The sequence below is a fragment of the Crocodylus porosus genome, unplaced genomic scaffold (assembly GCF_001723895.1).
Source record: "Crocodylus porosus isolate Cpor-Errol unplaced genomic scaffold, CroPor_comp1, whole genome shotgun sequence".
NCBI lineage: Eukaryota > Metazoa > Chordata > Crocodylia > Crocodylidae > Crocodylus > Crocodylus porosus.
In genome coordinates, this window is record NW_017728944.1 from 5,057,925 (window position 1) to 5,075,706 (window position 17,782).

At 53.6% G+C, this 17,782-nt stretch overlaps 1 protein-coding gene across 3 annotated transcripts in view; it reads left to right on the forward strand.

Annotated features, from left to right (window-relative positions):
• The first annotated feature begins 56 nt into the window (after positions 1-56).
• ADAM11 (ADAM metallopeptidase domain 11) overlaps positions 57-17,782 on the forward strand; it is a 50,282-nt gene continuing 32,556 nt past the window's right edge. For 2 of the 3 annotated variants that reach the window (XM_019550455.1, XM_019550453.1), the window contains exons 1-7: positions 57-186; positions 9,089-9,165; positions 10,680-10,746; positions 13,676-13,761; positions 14,045-14,111; positions 16,587-16,656; positions 17,429-17,499. In XM_019550455.1, the coding sequence (XP_019406000.1) occupies positions 142-186; positions 9,089-9,165; positions 10,680-10,746; positions 13,676-13,761; positions 14,045-14,111; positions 16,587-16,656; positions 17,429-17,499 (483 nt within the window). In that variant the 5' untranslated portion in view covers positions 57-141. The remainder of the gene's footprint in view (positions 187-9,088; positions 9,166-10,679; positions 10,747-13,675; positions 13,762-14,044; positions 14,112-16,586; positions 16,657-17,428; positions 17,500-17,782) is intronic. The other variant, XM_019550454.1, reaches the window with a different exon arrangement.

The following is a 17,782-nucleotide window of genomic DNA, read 5'->3' on the forward strand; positions in this document are numbered from 1 at the left end:
CAGCTTGGCCTTGCACCCCCCATCCCCATCCCCGCCCGGCACTTAATGCAGCCGCGCCTTGTGCTCTCCTTTGCCCCCGGCAGGTCTCGCTCAGGCGGCTGTGCAGCCCGGTGTTTGGCGGCGGAGGTCTCCCAACACCCGATGGGACCCCAGGCCGGTTGCTTCAGAAATCACCCACCCCAGCAGGTTAGTGAGGCAGATCTCAGGAGGAGAAGTCCAGAAGCATCAGCTGGACACCAGGGTCAGGAATGAGCCTCGAGGCGGAGGCCCTGTAAGTGAACCTGTACAACCGTCCCGTTTAACACTCTGTCTTTCAGGGCGCCGCACCCAGGGTGGCAGGTGGGGCGGGGTCCCCACGGGGCCGGGGGGGTGGAGAGGCATGTCCCCGCGGGGCCGGGAGGTGAGCCAGAGGGCACTGCGCGCTATCTGGAAGGGCTGGGTGGCAAGGCGCCCTCCTGAGTTGAAGGTGGGGGGGCTTCTGTTCCTTAGAGAGTGGGTGGGAGCAGTGTGGGGGCTTGCCAGGGGTGCCCCACAGCAGAGCTGAAGTCGGTGTATCTTGGTGTCACGACACTGAGTATCACATGGAGCACCCTGCTTGGTCCAGTGGGGCACTGCACCACTTGCAGTTGCATGGGGCCCAGGGCAAGGAGGAGGTTATGGGTGCTGAGCTAGTGCATGTTGGTGCAGGCCACATGGTAACAGCTGAGTATCTCTCAGACCAGTCCCTGGCAGGATGGGCATTCCCCTGTGCTGCGACCAGCATTGCAGATTGGCCACCGGTGGAGAGGTGGAGGGCTTAGATGAGCTTCTCCCCTGACCTCTGCCAGCATCAGTCTGCAGGATCCTTCTGGGCAAGGACGAGCTGCTTGTTCTGCATGTGGCATGCCTGCCCTATGCTGAGTGCAGCCTGGGCTGGGGGGTCCCCTTGGGTGAACTGTCCATGGGAAATGTCCCTTTGCCACACCTGCCGTAACTGGGGGGAAGGGAATGGTTGAGAAACAGCTGTCAGCGAGTGGTTCCGGGGGGGTGGGATTTGGGGGGAACTGGGGCTCCTGCTGTGGTTTGTTTTCCAGTTTGGGTTTTGATGAGGGCCTTGGCATGTGGGTGTCAATGCCTTCAGCACAGATTTGGCTGCCATGAAACCAAACTCCCCACTTGCTCTCATGCCCCCTGTCCAAGCACAGTGCACAGCCTGGGGGTGGTGTTGTCAGGGAGCTGCTTGCACTGGAACCATCCTTGGCCAAACCAGGGGATTTGGTCTCCCGGGGCTGCCTATCCATCACCTCCCACCAGCTGCCGAATCTCTTAATGTATTCCATTAAAATCTTGGTACTGTAGGTATGTGTGCGGGTGTTAAAATAGATTAAACAGGAGTGCATAGGCAGGGCTCATGCATAATGAATGGGATAATCATTCGAGCACAGGAGGAAGAAGGCACAATTGCTGTTTCCAGGGGTGAGTTATCATAATGCCCCTCAGTTAACTCCATAGGCTTCCCATGGGGGTGGACACAGTCACAGGCATTTGCTGAAACCTTGCCTGTTTTGCTTTGGCAGAGTCCAGCACAAAGCTGGGTCCTACATCTGCCCCTGCCAGGGAGCGGGAGTATTCATTCCATTTCTGTGATTATTCAGTCATCCTTGAACCATTTCATATCTTGTGGCTTGGAAGAGGAAGGTTTGGGTATTGGTATCTCCATGTTACAGGAAGCCCCATTGATCCATGCCCTGTGAGCCTCCTCACCTGGTTATTAATATGGTAGTGACTACAGGCTGCACTGTGCTGGGTACTGCACACACAGAGTAAGGAACAGTACCGCTCCCAGAGCCTATAGTTTAGTGGGTTAATATTTCCTGGCATAAATCACTCAACACAGTAATGAATCACTCAATAGTTGCCTGTCTCTACCACAGAAGGCCCAGTGGACAGGGACCAAACCTGAGGGGCAAGGCTGCTAGCCCCCATGCTGCTCTGTGAGAGCCATCTGTCTACTTCTGTGTGCCTCAGTTTCCCCATCCAGCAAGGAGGGATAGTAATGCTTTCCTACCTGTGAAGGAGGGAGCCTTTTATCAGAATGGAGCAGTGTTTTTAGTTACAGCATCTGTGCTCCTAGGGGTGGGACATCAGATTCCCCTTTAGAGGAACAAAGAAACAGGCGCAGAGCCCTTGCATTTGGTCACAGGGACTGTTGGCAGCAGAAGTGGGACTTGAACCCATTTTTTTTTTGGCCAGAAGGCCTGCCTGTGATATAAGTACACGGCTGCCCTGTTACCCTGCCCTTCCTCTTGGCCCCTTCCCTGAACAAGATGGACACCTCCAGTGCATTATACATGGCGGGAGCAGTGCTGTTTATTGACCTTTTGGGCAAAGGTCCCATGATGTCCAATGCTGGCCCCTGGGAAACACTTGTGCTTGCTGTTTGGGCCTGCAGTACCACAAGGGATTTGCATCCTGTCAGGGTCCCAGGGTGGGACAGTCTAGCGAGCCTGGCTCTAAACATAGGTGTCCAAAAGCCAGAGCCCTGCTGGATCCTCCCAGCATTCATTCCTTGCACCCTCTCCTTGTCCACACCTGCCTGGTCCAGATGCAGGCCCTGCCCCAAATCTGACAACCCGGGGTGAAATCTTACCCTGAATCAGGGGTGTTACTGGGGAGGGGATTTAAAGGGAGCAGGTGCCCAACACGGCTTCATGCTTCCAGCACTGGTGTTTGTGTTGTGTTGTTGTCTAGCAGCTGATTCATTAGATCAATAATAACCTATTTCTGCTGCTGGCTTTGGGAGCAACCTGTGCTGTAGTCTTGAAAGGCCCAGTTTCCATAAATGATGCGTAAGTGTTGACAGTGGAGGGGCACAACTCTGCGCCGCCAGCCCCCCCTGCTGCCAGGTGCCAGCTCTGGCTGGACTGGAGCCCTGCACCCTGCTGTTGGCAAAGAAATTTGGGTGGATATGTGCCCCCTCTGTACCCCTCCCACATCACCTTTGCCAGGTTCAAATCATCCTCAGTGCTGCTCAATTGGCTCCCTTTTGCTTTTGGAAAGCCAAGTTGGGTCCTTTTGCCTCTGTCCTTCTCTTGGGGAGCAGAACTCCTGTGGCAAGGGCAGAGTGGACAATTCACTGTAGACACGCAAAGCAAAGCACAAGGCTGAAAAAAGCCAAGGCTGTGGTTCTTCCCTGGGGAAGTTGGGACAGAGGTTCCTTCCCCCTTTACCAGGGGCTCTGGGACAATTTTGCTTTGAGGCCTGGGGTGTTTCTGATGCAGGGCGCCAGCTGGCAATGACATTTCTGGCTACCTTTGGGAATGGGTCACCTGGCTGCAGGGTCCTTCAGAGGGGCATGGAAAGCCTTGTGTTCGTCAGAGCCACTCAGGCCTGAGACCCCACACTGGGGCTTGGACTCTATTGCCTCCCTGTGGGGCTGGTGCAGGAGTCTGTCTGCAGCATACTCTGGATGTGCTAAGGCCTGATCCACCACTTACTAGTAGTACTGGAAACACTCTTATCAACCCCAGTTGGCTTTGGGGCAGGGATCTTGCTATTAGCAAACTCTGGGTCCCAGCCAGCCTTTGGGGCTTGTTGTGGGCATTTGGGAAGAACCCTGCCTCTTGGCAGAGTGTGAGGCTTTTAGAGGCTCGGTGAGGGATACTGCAAAGTGGGGGAGGCTTCTTTGCAGTTGCTCAGATGGGGTTGTCTGGGGGATCTTGCACAGCACAGGGGTCAATAACAGACCAATGCTATCAAACACAGCTAGTTCCTTTGACCACTGCCGTCCCCTGTCCCACCCTGGAATGTCACTGTTTAATGACTGACCTCAGTCACAGGAGCCTTTCATGCTAGGTTTGTTTATGGTGTTCACACTTTCCCCCCTCTGCCTTCTTTTCTCCTTTTTCCCCCGCTTTCCTTTTAGTGCCAAGCTCTTGCCCTCTGGGCTGCACTGCAATCCAAGGATGTAGTTGCTCTGAGCATGAGCCTGACCTCAACCTGTTTTATTCTCATTTAGCAAATCTGTGGATGACACCAAGTTGGGTGGAGTTACAGATGCTCTGAAGGGCAGGGCTAGCTAGGATCCAGAATGACCTGAATGGACTGGAGAAGTGGTCCAACATCAATTAGACCAACTTCAACCAGGACAAGTGCAAAGTCCTTCCTTGGGACGGAATCATGGTATGCACAAATACACACTAGGGAATGACTGGCTGGGCTGCGGGACTGCAGAGGAGGACCTGTGGGTTACAGTGAATCATAAGCTAAATATGAGCCATCAGTGTGCTCTTGTTGCAAGAAAAGCCAACAGCATCCTGGGTTGTATTAACAGGGGTATCCCTTGCAAATCAAGGGAACTGATTCTTCTGCTCTGTTCAGCACTGGTGAGGCTTCACCTGGAGTACGCACTCCACTTTTGGGCCCTGTACTTCAAGAAGGACATGGACAGTTTGGAAACAGTCCAGTGCAGAGCAACAGAAAATGATTAGGGGCCTGAGAGGTGTGATTCTGAGGAAAGGCAGAAAGAACTACGGTTATTTAGTTTGAAGAAGAGGAGACTGAGGCTGGATCCAGATGTGTAGGCATATGCGGTTTGTGGTGCCACAAATTGCACTCTTGGAATATTAAAATGTGACCCATGTTGCAGAGTTGCAGCATGGGAACAAAATTTGCTACTGGGAAATCCTGGTAGCAAAAAAAATCATGAAAAAAAGCAGTGCAGTGTGTGTTACAGGAGCATGTGTAGGCAGACATGGCAGCTTGGTCCTCTTGGGAGATACTTTGGCTGCTGGCCAGAGCATCTCCCTTCCTCTAGTTCCACTCCAGTGTCTCCAGCATGGCAGGGAGGAGCAAGGAAACAGCAGTTTTCCTGAAGCGGGGCATTTTGTCCCACACCAGAATGCTTGTGCAGGGGCACACGCAGCAGCAAAAAGTAACAGCACAAATTTGTGCTGATATTTTTTTGCCATTGCAAGCACATGCCCCTACATGTGGGGATGTGACCTGAGGGATTTGATAACAGTCTTCAAATACCAGAAGGGCTATTACAGAGAGCATGGAGATGGGCTTTTCTCCATGACCATAGTGGACAGGACTCAAGCTTCAGCAGGAGAAATTTAGGTTGGAGATTTAGGAGGAACTTTCTGACTAGGAGGGTGGTCAGCATGGGAACAGGCTACCTAGAGGAGCTGTGGAATTGCTGTCCTTAAAAGTTTTCAAGAGCAGGTTGGACAGACACTTGGCTGGGATGGTTTAGTCACAGATGTTCCTGTCTTGAGTCAGGGGCTAGCTGAGATGACCTTGTGAGGTCTCTTCCAGCCCTACTTCCCTATGATCCCATGATATTTATCCTCTTTTTTCCCAAAGATACACACAACCCACAGCCCAGTGTCTTTGGCAACATCCTGTGCTTTTGTAGCACCCCCTGTCTGAGGTATTGTTAATGAGTCAAGCCTCATACAACTTCTGGGAAATATGAAGTGGCATTAAGTCCATCTGGGATGTGAATATTGCACTGGAGATCACCAGCAGGGCCAGGCCTGCAGCCCACATCCCCTGACATCCAGCCTGCTGCCAGTGCTACCTGACTGGTTTGTCCTCACAGAGGAAGCAAGAACCTCCAGGGAGCAGGCAGGGAATACCTGTGTCCTTATTCTGTTATCCATGTGCATTGGTTTGTTAGCTCAGGGCTGCTGAGAAGTGTGGGGCTGTCCAGATCAGAGCGGGCCAAGTGATGGGTTTTCTGGTTCTGTGGCCAAGTTGATGAAACTGGAGAACAGCTTGGTTTGGGCTGGCCAGGACAGAAATGTTTTGGGTTTAAACAAATAAAAAATCTCCCTCTATGCTGAGAGTGTTTGGACTGGGTCAGTATCTAGAGTTGGGGGCCCTTGGCATGTCCTGTCTCTGCTTGGTGTCTTGGTTTCCTCTTCTGTAAGGCACTGAGATCACTGACCTGTTCAGCAGTTGGGGTTACTTTTGCAGTGCCACTGTCTTGCTGCCCTCAAGCCTGAGCATCGTGGAGGAAGACCCCAGAAATATGGCAGTGGTAGTTCAGGACTCCAAGAAGCTGTGACTAGAGCCTCTGGTTTCTGCAGCAGAACCAGGCAAAGGCTGCAGGATTGTTGGTTTGTAGGCAGGAGACAGAAGCAGCTTGCTGTTTTACCTGTGTCTCATACGTGGAGTGTTGTCTGGTTGGTGTCCTTTGGAAGCAAGTGCCATGTGGCTCTGGAGGGTGACACTGAAGATGTGATGGCAGCTAGTTTGTGTCCCAGATTCCAGGCAGCTGGGGACTAGCTGCCATATCAGTTCACACAGTGCTCCTTGCTTAGGTGAATGGCATGCCTGGGGGTCCCAGCGAGCCTCCAGGGAGAGGGAAGTTTCCGTCTCATGTCCTACAAACACTGTAAAGAATTAGGTTGTGAGCTCTGGAAGCTGTGAGGTGGCTGAGGAGTGAGTGCTGCAGCCCCCTGCAAGGGCTTTTCTAACTGGGGGATCTGGGGAAGGAGCTCAGGAGCCAGGAGAAACTCTGACAGGGATCCACCAGCTTAGGATCTTGGGGAGAAGCATCAGAGAAATGGAGCACAGAGTCATTCATTCATGCAACCGGGCAGTCAGCCAGCCATTCATCTACTGTGCAGGCATCCCACTGCCTGCTTATCCCCAGTCACCTGCCTGTCCCAGCTGCTGCTCCTCCCAGCTAGCAAAGCATATGCCAGGCTCTGCTCCTTCTCTGGAGACAGCCCCATCATTGACACTCCTTGCACAGGGGGGTTTTGGTTGCAGAATCATCCTGGGATGGAATTGGACTCCGATCCTTCTTGTTCAGCGTCTGTTCTGTAAGACTGCTGACCTGGAATCTCTGTCTCTGAGACCAAAGCACCCAATGCCCAGGATAGCTGCTGATTCCACTGCACAGACCTGCCCTGTTCACTTCTGCTTGATATGTGCCATTCACCCAGCTCTTCACTACTCTCGAGGGGGAGCTGGTCTCTGAAGAGGGGGCTGTGTAGAAAGTGCAAAACCCAATCACAGCAGTGACCTGTTTCTAGCTGTGGCCAGCATTCAATGCTGCTACAGGAGGTGTGAGACCACCGTTGGATTGCATTCCCAGGGGCAGGCTTCCCAGTGCCCCCCTGCCTGCTGGGTTGAGCTCTGCAAAAGTCTGGCCTTGAGGACCTGATTCAAAGTTGTGGGCAGCCGGTTGGAGCCTTTCCTCTGTCTTCAGTAGGTGTTGGGTTAGATTTAAAGATACCTCAGAAGGAAATAACCCAAGGCTCCCACAGCTGCTTTGTGTTGCTAACAGGAGAGGTAACTCTGTGTGCAAAGAGGCAGGGTATCTGCGGGCAGTATTCTCAGCACTCATGTCAATGTCTCATCTCTGTGATTTGCAACCAGGGTCCTACGCAATGCTGCACTGTTGGTTATGCAAACATGATTCACAAGATAAACCCAGAGATTTCCAATAGGAATCTAGTGTCAAAAACATTCTTGAACCTGTTGTGGTTTTCCTGAGCTCTTTGCAATAGAAAAATTGCTGTATTATTTTTCTGCAGTCAACAGATGAAAACAGAGAGCTGGCGTTTTCTGAGGGGTTCCTTGAATCTAATGGCAAGGTGCCTTGAGTCTAAAAAGGTTGAGAACTATTGTCTCATCCTGTCTGGATCCTTCTGACTTGGAGAACCTCAGTGGGATCTTGCAGTCAGCACTTCCACAGGCCAGTTATTTCCTTCAAGGGAAAAACAGTATCTGTCTTGATCTCAGTGGCATTGTCCTGTGTCTATCACAGCTTCCACCCAGCTAGGAATGAGTCTGTATGGTTGTTGGTCTCTGCATGCATGTTGCAGGTCAGAACTCAAGTGGATTACTGATTTGTATACGAGTCAGGATGGAGGGTGTGCATATATGTGTGTGTGGAGAACGGGGCTGTGAATCAGGTCTGAGGGGCATGGGCAGAGCTGTGTGTGTGCTGGGGAGGGACAGGGGGCTATGAATTTATAAATTTGTCAAGTGTTTTGAGGTGAGTGGAAGTGTCCTAGGTAGGCTCAAGCAGAGGGAAGCAGGAGCTATAGGGGAACTCTGTTTTAGGCTTGCTGTAAGACACATAGGTCGTTAACAAAGTCCCACCCAGACTTCTGAGCCTCAGTTTCCACTTCCTTAACATGGGGATAAAGCTGCACAACCTTTTTTTGGTTCAGTAGTTTATTCCATGAAAAATGGTACCCTTCTGGAATCCAACCAGCCACTCAGTGAGTCCGGCAAGCCCATCATGTGGTGCTGCTTTTCAGTATTATTAAATGCTTCCCTGTAATTGGATCAGGAGGCCCAGTGAATAGCAGCACCTGATCTCCCTTGTTGTGTGTATTATTTTGAATCTGTCCATCATGTCCCTTCTTTGACTCCTCTCTCAACCATTCCCTGTCTTTTCAATCTCTCATCTCTCTCCATCCCCCTCTGAACGCCCTCCATTTCTGCTATAATTTTTTTAGAGATGCGGTGACCAGGTCTGGACCCCAGGAGGCAGTTGAGGGTGAACCACTGGCAGTGGCATTCCAGTGTCTCCAGGGTCATTTGTAAAGGAGCATCCAGATGCTGGAGTGATGGGTCCAGGAGATGTGGGGAGGGAGAAAGGGGGCAGAAATGTGGCATGTACTGTGGAGGTCCTGGCTATTTGTTGGGGGTTTGACATCCGCTTAAACAAAATTGCCAGGTCACCCAAAAAATGCTTGTGGCTTTGCTGAAGCCCTCAGAACAGAGATTGTTTGGGGTTGCTCGGGGGTGGCAAATAGCTCCTGGTTCCCATGGACAAGGCCCTGTACTGAGCTGATCTGCCATTTTGTTAGGACCCATATAGCCTTGCAGACCATTTTGTCCTCCTTCTCCAGTTACAGTGCTGCTCACACAGTGAGACCCCCCTGCTAGCCTGCAGCATCAGGAGCCATGCTGAGGTGCGGCTGGCATTGTGAAGAGAGGTCTTTAGCTTTCTAGCTCACTGAGTCCACTGGCCCCAGTTGCATTTGGTGTGCCGCTCACTAACAATGGCCTCTCCAGCCTGCCTGCCTGTGGCAATGGACAGGGGGTGTTCTCACTCCTCTTCCTCTGTTTCTTGCAGTATGTACACCTGGCTCAGGTGAGCTTCCTCATTCATGCCTTTGGCTCAGCCTTCACCCTGGATCTGGAGCTCAACCAGTAAGTGTGCCCCGGTCGTGGGTGTGCTGGCTCTGTCTTCACATGGCTGCCTCTGCAAGGCAGGGCTGAGGCATGTGGCAGGGTGGGGTGAAAGTGGGGGAAGCCTGGCCTGCTCTTGGTCTGGAAGAGGGATGTAGTTGGTGCAGGAGCCACTCCCCAGTGCTGGAGCCACAGCAGCCATTGGAGGAGGGAGTTTCAGTGGCTGGTGGGATATGGGTTTTCTGGATCTCAGCCCAGCTGCCAATGGTAGGTGTCAGTACAACAAAGGTCTCAATAGTCCTCCCCTGGATATTACACATAGGTCTGTGTGAATGCACAGATATGTGTGTGTGTGTGTATGTGTGTGTAAGCCTGTAGCCATGAGCAACACTGTGAAAGAGAATGCATGTGTGCCCGAGCCCATGCCTATATGTAAGAGTATGTGTGTGTGTATGTATGAGCTTGTACCAGGATTGATGTGTGTGAGAACAAGTGAGCCTGTGTCTGTTAGCTTGTACCCCTGCATCTATATAGCCCACATCAGTGTTGGATGTGTTCACCTTGGTGTGTGGATGTGAGACTGTGAGTCATTGTACATTTGCAGCCCTGAGAAAGAGTGGGGGTGTGCTGTGTGTGAGCCTTGGCACAATGCTTGGGCCTTGGGCTGACTCAGAGTTCAGGCATCAGGTGTAAGCTGTCCCCTTAATATTTCATGGTGTCCTTTGGATCTGCCACAGAGCTGGTAATGAAGCCTCAGGCCCTGGTTGTTGACAGGATGAGGTGAGCTCCAGAGCTTGAGGTGTAACAGGAGCTGGTGTGATTAACGGGAGTGAGAGATGATTCGGTTTCCCTGATGGGGAGCAAGACTCGGACATGTCCAGAGAATGGAGGTCAAGCTCTGTACTTTTCCCACTCTAGCACCATGTAGCTCCTTCTGAGGGCGCTCATAACTGGCAGCCCATGGTGGGATTTCCCAGCAAAGAGCAAGTGGAAAGGGTGTGCATGGGCAGGTGTGACTGTGGAGAATCCATGCTTTGGGGCAGTCTGTGTGTGTATGCGTGAGTGAGCAGGTGTGGCTGAGGAGACCCCCCTCACTGGAGCAGAAGCTTTTTGTGCAGAGCTGTGTGCATGGGGTACATGCAGGTGTGGGTGGATAGAATGTGCGCACTGGGGCAGGGTGCACGTGTGTGCACAGGAGTGAGCATTGGGGAGGTGTAGAGCATGCGTGCCAGGCAGGGACTCATGTGAGTCTGTTTACTAGATCAGGTATGCTTTATCCTTCAGGCGGGCATGAAGTGTTGGAAGGGAGTGGGGAAATGGGTACCCAGTCCCTGGGTGGGCAGAGTGCAATTGCAGGGGACTTCTGCCCTGGTGCATGCACTGGCTTCCAGCTCTGTCCATGCAGAAGGCACAGGACACAGCCCTTTGGGATGAGCCAGTTATCTGTGTCTGGCATGGGTCCCCTGCAGACTCAGACCTCCCTGCTTCACCAGTACCAGCTCCTCATTGCTCTCATCCTCCCATTTCTCTGGCAGTCACCTGCTCTCCTCCCATTATGTGGAACGGCACTTTGAGGAGGACGGAAATGCCAGTCACAGCACGGTAAGTGTGGGACAAAACAAGGCCATGAGGGGAGGGACTTGCCAGCTGCTGAATCGCCAGCCCAGGCAGGGTCCTCAGCCAGCTGTGGCTTTGGAGGGGCCAGGCAGAGGCATTTCTGAAAGCAGGCATGGGGCTGCAACAGAGGTCTATGGTGGGCATCAGGGTCAGGCAGGGACAGCTCCCTGGGAACTGGCTCAGATCTAGCTTGGCAGTGCTTGTGTCCCTGTACATGACCTTGGCTGAGTCGCTGTCTCTTGGGGGACTCATCTTACTTTCTCATCTTTGGTCTGTGCAGACCTGGAGCTGTTTGTGGGGCCTGTCCCTCGCCTTGCATGTTGGGGCCTACTCAGAGTTGAAGGAAGCATAAATCTAGGGCAGAGCTTTTTCACCAGCATCAGCGAGCTCTGTGCTGGTGGCTGGGAGGACAGTGGTGGTGGGGTGAGATGTGGAGCTGTCTGGGGTGATGCATGGAGATCAGTGCTCTCCCCCAGAGTGGAGCTCCAAGACAGTTTTCCTGGCTGCTCTGTATGAGCTCAGAGGCAAGCAGCATACAGTGCCCTAGCTGCAATGTCTGGCCAAGGCAGCACCAAGCTTGGCTTAGGAGGGCAGGCACACACCAATGCTGCCCTGCACCTGAGTATCAACTGGACCCTCCTGGTGTTGGGGGCAGGGCCAAGGACCACAGGCTCTCTATAGAGCAAACTTGGGATTTTCTGCACCTCGCTGTCACAGCTGGAAAGACTCCAGGCATTTCCTGAGTTTGGTCTTGGGAGAGAGCCAGCAGCAGAACCAGTGCCAGGGAAAGGAGCCAGCCTGGGTGTCTCCCCTTACAAGGGAGAGGACTTGGATTGGGCAGGCTCCAGTGGGCAGGGAAATCCAGGCCAGGCCTTTTCCCTCACCTGCAGCTGCTGCACAGCCAGTCTGTACCTAGTGGCTCAGCAGCTTGCTGCTGGTGGCAGGGAGCTGAAGATGGGCATGACCCTAGCCATGTAGAGCTCAGGCAGCCTTGAGGTTTGTGTGCTGTTAAGAGACCCTTCTCCCTTTAGCCATGGGGCCTACTGGTGGGTAGGGTAGGTCCAGCTGCCATAGGACCTGCCCTGGTATGGTCTGCTACAGCCTGACTGGACACACAGGTCCTTGGTTGTCCCTAGGGGTCAGGGGCTGTGATGTACCCCCATCCAATGTGTTTGTGCTACCTGGGATTACATCCAGCTGTAACCTCTCTGCAGGCTGCAGAACATAATGGCCAGACATCCCATGCTTCTTTCTTTTTCACCCTGCCTGCTCCTGTCATTGGAAGTTGACGGGCTGTGTCCTCATCCCAGGGTCAAAGGAGAGGGATAGAGATGGAGGCAGTAGGCAGCTGTGGGGTCTGGGGCCTTTAGGTCTTACCCAGGTTTCTTCTAGCATTCCTGCAGCATTGACAGTTCTCAGAGGTGAGATTGTAGCCCACTCCCCTGTTGGTGAGGATGGGGGGGGGGGGATCAAGGGCACCAGCCCTCTAGTGCATGTGGGTGGGAATCAGAGCCATTGGGAGCATGGCCATATAAGCGGGAGTGGACTGGGGAGGGACATGAGTGGGGAGGGGGTGCCAATGCTCAGTCAGTAGCAGGCACTGCCACATTAAAAAGATGAATGGGGTTTCCATAAATAGCCTGGCTTGTCTTGCTCCCTGCAGCCCTGCCTGTCATGCAGATTTCCCCGTGCAGCTCCTCACAAAGGCAGCCCTCTAAGTGGAGCAGCAGTAATGCTGAGTGAATACAAAAGTCACACACTGCAGGCAGGGAGAGGCTGGGCTGCCCGTGTCCTCCCCTCCACCAAACTCTCCCCAGATCTCCTTGCTTGCTCCCACTCCTGTACTGCGTCCCCCAACCCCCTCAGCAAACCTGGAGGGGTCTCCTGGTGACCAGGCAACCCTGCCACCCCTCTGCAGGTCAGAGGCTGGGGAGCTGCTAACCTGTGTGGCTGCAGCTCCTATAAATAGGCACAGCAGAGGAAGGGGATTTCAGAGCCAACCAAAGGCTGCTGCTTCCACGTCAGCCTAAGCCCAGCTGCACTCAAGTGTGTGGAGGAGGGCTGCACACACGTGCCTGGGCAGATGGGCACATGCAGGGGATGGGGAAGGCCCAGTGTACACACATACGAGTGCACACTTCTGTTGGGGCACATGCATTTGTGCACACATGTATGCACACACGTGTGCATAGAAAGGCATGGATGCCTGCGCACTGACAGGTAAAAACACACCTGCTTACATCCATATAGAAGGGCACATGTATGCACACGCACAAGTTGAGGTACATATATAGGTACATATGCAGGGAAAGGACCCATGAGCCTGGGCTCGTATCCAGGTAGCCACATAGACATGTCAAGTGCCAACAGAGTCATCCTCATGGAGGGGAAAAAGTGCACATCCATCCTTGGCCTCTCCTCCATGTCCACTGAGCCAGCACATGGGACAGCTGGACATGCACACAGGCATGGATGCAGGTGGCATGGGCGCATACCTACAGAGCATGTGCCTCAGTTCTGGGTGGCACAGCCCTGCTGCATTCTGGAGCTGTTGTGACACACTGGTGGGTGGGTGGGTGTGCGTTGCCCTGAATGGGGGGAACCAGGGTGACACATCCCAAAAGGTGAGGAACAAACCAAGCTCTCTGTCAAAAGCCTTCATTGTTAAACAAAGTGCCTATAGATTGTTATCCCTGTCATACAGGTAGAAAGAGGTGGGGCCTGGGACTCACTCAGGGTCACCCAGGGTTATCAGTGGCACAACCTGAATTAGTAACCTGTGGCCCCGACACCCAGTCCCTCACTTCACCCACTTGACCATGCTCCCTCCTTGCTTTGGGGTTGGGGCTCTGGAGTTTCCCTGAAGTGACCTGATATCTGATGCCTCTCCCTGCCCCCTCGTTTTGTGTTGCAGGGCTCGGGGGAGCATTGTTACTATCAGGGCAGTCTCCGAGGGCAGGCTCGATCCTTTGCGGCCCTGTCCAGCTGCCAAGGACTGCAGTAAGTACCACTTTGGGGGGCCAGGGCACAGGGTGGGGGCTACAGGAACAGACAGACCTAGCTGCAGACTCCTGCTTCTGGGACAGCAGTGGGCGCGACAGGATTCAGCAGCCTGCATTAGCTTTGGGTGTGTGGGAGGAGACCTCTTCTGCCTCCATGTGGGACATTGAGGGCAGCAAACTGGCACCCTACACCTTGGCAGGGGATTGGGGTGCCGTGTTGCCTACCCATACAGGAGGAAGCTGGAGGGTGCTTGGTGCCGATGTCTCTGCTTCCCTTGCAGTGGCGTCTTCTCGGATGGGAGGGACACCTACCTGATTGAGCCCTATGGGCAAGCTGAGCACAGACAGGTGAGGGCCGCTGGGCTGGAATTCCATCACCTGCCAGGAATGGCCTGCTCTCAACTTTCCCTCGGCTCCTGTTTCCAGGGGAAGGTGAAGGGGAGGCCTGAAGCCAGGTCACTGACCCCTGTCCACCTACAAAGCAAGAGTCCACCTTGCTCCTAGTTCAGCCTCCAGGGCAAAGTTACAGGTGCTCAGACTCTGGTGATGGGATCTATGGGCTTGACTCCTGCGCCAGCTCTCAGTGCTCAGGTGCCAGGTCCTGAGCATGGGGGACTCCACTGCCAGGTTCTGGCAACTTTGGTTCTGGTGACAGGTCCTGAGCACTTGGTGTCCAGTACCCAGACCTGTCCCTACAGAATGGATTGGTTTGGAGGTCTTCAGAACTCAGCAGGGTTTTCTGCCTCACGGGGCCTCTCTGAGTCTTTGCATGTGTCCGTGGCCCCAGGCTGGTGTTCCTTCCCCCCAGCCACTTCTCCCCTGGCCCAACTTTCCCTCAGGGTGGTAACCTAGCTGCCTGGCAGCAGGTAATGACTGAAATCCTATCCTGGTATTTTCCATCCCTGCAACCCTGCTGCTGGCCCATCCTTTAGGAAACTGGCCCCTTCAAGCTGCCTGCAGTCATCAATTAATGATCCCGTGGTTTCAGTGTAATGCAAGGCAGGAGGGAGGGGTCACTTAGGGGTGAAGCCTGAAGGCAGAGCTTCTGGGGGAGGGAGATGGGCTCCATCGCTGAGACTTGCCTCCTCATTCTGAGTGAGACTTACTTACATCAGGACCTTGGCACTGGGGCCAAGGGGTGCGACCAAGGCAGTTCCAGTTAGTCTGGTGCTGGGACCCAGGGCACAGAGTTGTGGGGAGGCCAGTGTCAGGGGATGCACTGCACTGGGAGGGGGGTCAGGGACATGCACTCTGTGGAGCCCTCTACCTCCTTTCTATGGGGCCTGTCACAAAGCCCTTGCCCTGTGAGGGTTTCATAGGAATAGGGCTCCATCCTACCCAGTGATATCCTGCATCCAGCAGGTTCAGCAGCGCACAGCAAAGGTTATCAGTGGTGGAGCCCCTGTTCTCTGACTGTGTCTCGTAGGTGGGCAACGTAGGCATGCTTACCCGGGGCTGCTTTGGGGTCCTATGTAGGGTTACCATATTTCCAGTTTCAAAAAAGAGGACACCTGTTTGGGGGTGGTGATATGCTTGTGCTCATGTCCAGTCCCTGCCCCCTGGTGCCCCTCACTCCCAAGCCACAGCCACCCCATCCCTGCTGCTGCCCCTCACTCCTGAGCTGCAGACCCCTGGCCCTGCCAGTGCCCCTCACTCCCTGCCTACAGTCCCCCGTTCCCCCCCCCAGCCAAGCTGGTGCCCCTCACACTCAACCTGCAGCCCCCTGCTCCCCCGCTAGCCCTGCCAGTGCCCCTCACTCCTGATCTTCAGTCCCCTGCCCCCCAGCCCTGCTGCCCATGCAGCTGCCTGCTGCTTCTGAAGAACCTTCCACCCCCTTCCCCTGCTGGCCTTACCTGCATGCCATTGCCTGGGCTTGTGAGCAGATGCATGTGATGCCCTGGCTTCCAATCCTCCTCTCCTGCTTCCCCCAGCCCCAAGCATCTGCTTACTAGGGCAAGCCAGAAAGTGCCAGGAAAAGCTTCAATGCTGAGCAGAGGCAGAGCAAAATCTTGGACATTTTTTTATATTTTTAAAAACTGCCCAGAAGGAGATCGGAGAACCAAAAAGCGGACGTATCTGGGAAAACCCGCATGCATGGTAACCCTAGTCCTCTTTGCAAATTCTTGGCTTTGGGACTGTGCAGGACTTGGCGGGGTGGAAGTTGGGGAGGGTGTGTCAAGCTGACAAAATGCCCTATTTCTCCTGCTCTTCTTTGTAACATGGGGTGCTTGCTCTCTACTCAGAGGCTTGGTCAGGTGGGGGTGTTCTGTGGTCTTATTCCTGGCTCTCTCAGCATGGCTTGAACACCAGGGACCTCACTTGAGAGGCTCTGATGAAACTTGAGAAGACTTCAGTGTACCCCAGTTATGCTCCCTTCCCTTGCTGCTCTGGGAAGAGAACCGGGCAGTGACATTAGTAACATCTCACTCCACACCCTCTTTCACTCTGGTGCTCCTCATGCACAGGGCTCACTCACCAGCTTCCTGCCCCTCTGTGTTGGGGCAAGGCAAGATTAGCAGTGGCATGGTGGTACTGCTCAGTGGTTGCTCACCAGCTCTGTGGCACAGCCCCCGCCAGTTCTGATCATGAGTGGATATATATATATCCTGGTGCTGGCAGGATTTGGTGAGGCAGATGAAACCACCCCACCTGGGACGTGGACTTCTTACCTAGACTCATGTTCCCAGCCCATGCATGGACCACCTCTCCCAGTACATGCTTGGCAGACAAAAGCATCTTGGCTCCTCGGGCTGGGTCCTATTCTGGGACAGTGAGGGTGGCCCAGGTGAGAGTGTGGCCTTCCTTTTCTCTTGTTCCCTGCAGCAGGGGCCTCAACCTCACCTGATCCAACACATGCCTGCTCCTCACCATCGTCAGGGCTGCACAGAGCCAGGTGAGTGGTGTCTGTGGGCTTTGTACCTAAATGCCTGTGGGCTTTGTACCTGTGTTGGGGCCACTGAGCCAAGGGGGGAGCACGTAGCTGATCTGCAGGAGCTGCTATACTACTATAACCATCCTGCAAGCCTGCCTGGATGGCCGAGACAGACTTGGGCTGAGGATTGAGCTCTCCTCCTTCATGCAGAGCTGGGCAAACAGGGCCACTTGGAACAGTTTTCAGAAAAATCCTGGACTCGGCATTACCATAACATTGTATGAATTTGTGTTGGTTTTCCCAGGAAATTATTTACTACAATTTAAATATGGGAAAGTTTCAGGTTGTCAGTCCCAAGTGACTTTCCAGTTCAAAACTACCTTTAATTTTATTTTCAAATGTAAGATCAAAGGTAAAGTTCAAAGTTCAAAGCATAGTGTTTTGTTCAGTCCCAGATGAACATTTTTGGGATTTGTGCATTTCTATATTAGATTCCTCCAGTACTGTAATATTTCTTTTTGGTTCCTTCCTCCACCCTTGCCAAAGACAAATTATTTTTAACTTTTCAAAATTGCCTGTGAGCTGTAAACTTATCCTCCACAAGCCGTGTTTGCTGGGTCACTTGGCCAGGGGGGATTACCCAGCCTTCGTGACCTGCAGAAACCTCACCAGACTGGCCTCATGTTGGTCAACAGCCCTCTGACCCTTGGCATTTCTGAGAGCCCTTCATTGCTCCCTTGGGGCTTCAGCCCCATCACCTTCCACTTGATGTGTCCCCCCCTTATGTTCCCAGGCTGTCTGGCTGCTGCGCTGAATCTCTATGTCCCAGCCAGTTTACCAAAACTGAGGCGGCGGCGGCGGCAGGTAGGGGCTCTGCTTAGCCAACCAGCTGGGGAGGGGGCAGGTGGGGCTGCTTTTCAGCGGGGCGGGGGGGAGAAGGGAATGATGGAGATACACAGGTATGGGTCCTATATAGGGGCTATGACCATGCTTCCAATCCCATAGTGCTGCATGGGAGCTGTCCTAATGTGGAAAAGACAGAGGAGCTTCTCCAGCAGGCAATACCCAGACTGGCTTGGCTTGCTTCTGCTCCTGGGGTCCCTTTGTGGCCAGGATGACTCTGGTTCTGTGACTCCTGCTGGGTCTT